The sequence below is a fragment of the Herpailurus yagouaroundi genome, unplaced genomic scaffold, assembly GCF_014898765.1.
Source record: "Herpailurus yagouaroundi ecotype Mexico unplaced genomic scaffold, PumYag 217, whole genome shotgun sequence".
NCBI lineage: Eukaryota > Metazoa > Chordata > Mammalia > Carnivora > Felidae > Herpailurus > Herpailurus yagouaroundi.
The window spans coordinates 5,086,464-5,088,511 of record NW_024412448.1 but is presented as its reverse complement, the minus strand read 5'-3'; the positions used below and the strand labels follow the sequence as shown (position 1 = coordinate 5,088,511).

The 2,048-nt window shown below is 71.0% G+C and overlaps 1 protein-coding gene across 9 annotated transcripts in view; it reads left to right on the top strand.

Moving 5' to 3' along the window:
- Positions 1 to 2,048, top strand: part of CEP131 (centrosomal protein 131) — a 19,700-nt gene that overhangs the window by 16,613 nt on the left and 1,039 nt on the right. For all 9 annotated transcript variants that reach the window (XM_040456642.1, XM_040456638.1, XM_040456635.1 and 6 more), the window contains 4 exons: positions 276 to 350; positions 1,249 to 1,391; positions 1,469 to 1,646; positions 1,726 to 1,889. In XM_040456642.1, the coding sequence (XP_040312576.1) occupies positions 276 to 350; positions 1,249 to 1,391; positions 1,469 to 1,646; positions 1,726 to 1,889 (560 nt within the window). The remainder of the gene's footprint in view (positions 1 to 275; positions 351 to 1,248; positions 1,392 to 1,468; positions 1,647 to 1,725; positions 1,890 to 2,048) is intronic.

Genomic DNA, 2,048 nt, shown 5'->3' with positions numbered 1-2,048 from the left:
CCCCCTCGTCCCTCCCCTCTTCCCTACGTTCCGCAGCCCCCGCCCCCGCGCTCCGGCGCCGCATCCCCACCCCGTCAGCCGCTGCAGGGCCGTGGGGGCACCGTGTCAGGGTCACTATCCGTGCCTGACCCCACCTGCCAGTATGGCGGCCACTTGGGGAGCTGGGCAGATCCTGCAGACCGTCTCCCCTGCTCCCCTGCACACGCTCAGCCCAGCTGGCCCTGGGGGGGCGGGGCTTCAATGCCTGTTCTCACTGTGTCGCCCCCCCCCCCCAGATGGAGATGAAGGCCCTGAAGGACCAGCTGGAGGTGGAGCGACAGATGTGGGAGGCCAGTTGTGCCAAGAAGGAGGTGGGGAGCGGGAAGCCACGGTGTTTCTTCCTGCCCCGCACCCCGGACACCAGAGCAGGCGGCATGGGGTTCCGTGCTTCCGTGGCCCCGCCGAGGGCAGGGTTGCCGGTGTCACGGTGTCACAGTCGGGCAGCTCAGGGGTCGGTGGCATTGTGCTAGTGTGCGTGTGCAATACCTGAGTGCGTCGCCAGGAGGCGGGAGAGGTTGGGGGGGGGGCAGACCCGGCTGACGTCAGAGGAGGCTGTTCCTCGCCCCTGCCCTCCAGCTGGCTGCTCTCAGGGTTAACACTCAGCCAGCGAGCAAAAGGGGAACACTTAGGAGGCGGTCTCCCCCCTTATCTTCCAGTGCCTTCCACAGGCACGGACTGTGCCACCAGGCTCACTCGTCCCGGAAGGAGGCTGTGGTGGACAGGTGCACAGGGCCACACATGAGGCGCCAAGCAGCCTCCCTGCGTGCCCCGTAGCTGTGCACAGCGGCCACTGTATTTGTGGGATGTGTTTGCAGATGTGGGCAGCTGGGTCAGAGGCCGCGTGGTGTGAAACCTGACCTGAGTTTCCAGATTGCCTTCCAAAGGCCTGCCCCGTCTGGGCCTTCGCTCGCCAGGCCTGGAGGTGTCCCTTCCTGTTCTCAGAACCAGGATCTGGTCCCTCCTTTGACCCTGGCGGGTCTGGGTCTGGCAGCAGACTCTGGCTGCACCGCTAATGTTCCCACGTGTGCCCCTGCTCTGTCCCGTCCTGGGTCGCCCTGGGTCCGAAGATCCACCGTGTGAGCTGCCGAGTACGGGGGGGGGGGGGGGGGGGGGGGGGCGCCCGGGGGGGCCGCCCCCCCCCCCCCCCCCCCCCCCCCCCCCCCCCGGGGGGGACGTGGCCAGCCCCACCAAGCCCCGTGCGCCCCCCAGGAGGCGTGGCTGCTGACCCGGGAACGGGAGCTGAGGGAAGAAATCCGGAGAGGCCGGGATGAGGAGATCGAGCTGGTCATCCGCCGGCTGGAGGCAGACATGACGCGCGCCAGGGAGGAGAGCGAGCGGGCCGCCGAGAGCCGGTGAGGCCTTCTCCCGGCGGCCCCGGCGCGGCCCCGCGGCCCCAGAGCCCCCTGACCCTGCCCTGTCGGCCCCCCAGCGTCAGGCGCATCCGGGACAAGTACGAGACGGAGCTCTCGGAGCTGGAGCAGTCGGAGCGGAAGCTGCAGGAACGGTGTGCGGAGCTGAAGGGGCGCCTTGGGGAGGCCGAGGGGGAGAACTTGCGTCTGCAGGGCCTGGTGCGGCAGAAGGAGAGGGAGCTGGCCGACGCGGCGGCGGTGAGCGGGGCGGGCAGGGGCGGGCGGGCGGCCCCAGTGCATCCGGGTCCCCGCTCACACCCGCCCTGTGCCGGCCCAGGTGAACGAGCAGCTGGTCAGCGAGCGGAGCGGACTGGCCGAGGTGCTCCGCCAGGAGTTCGCCGACCGCCTGGCAGCCTCCGAGGAGGAGACCCGGCAGGCCAGGGCCCAGCTGGAGCAGCTGACCCGGGAGAAGCAGGCGGAGCTGGAGGAGGTGCACGGGAGGTGGGCCGTGGGCTGGAGCCGGGGTCCCTGGGGGGCACGGGGAAGGGGAAGGGGGGAACACATGCTGCAGCCGGGGTCCGGGGGGAGGGGGGGGGGGGAGGGGGAGGGGTGGGGAGACACAGGCTGGAGCCGGGGTCCCTGGGGGGCACGGGGGAGGGG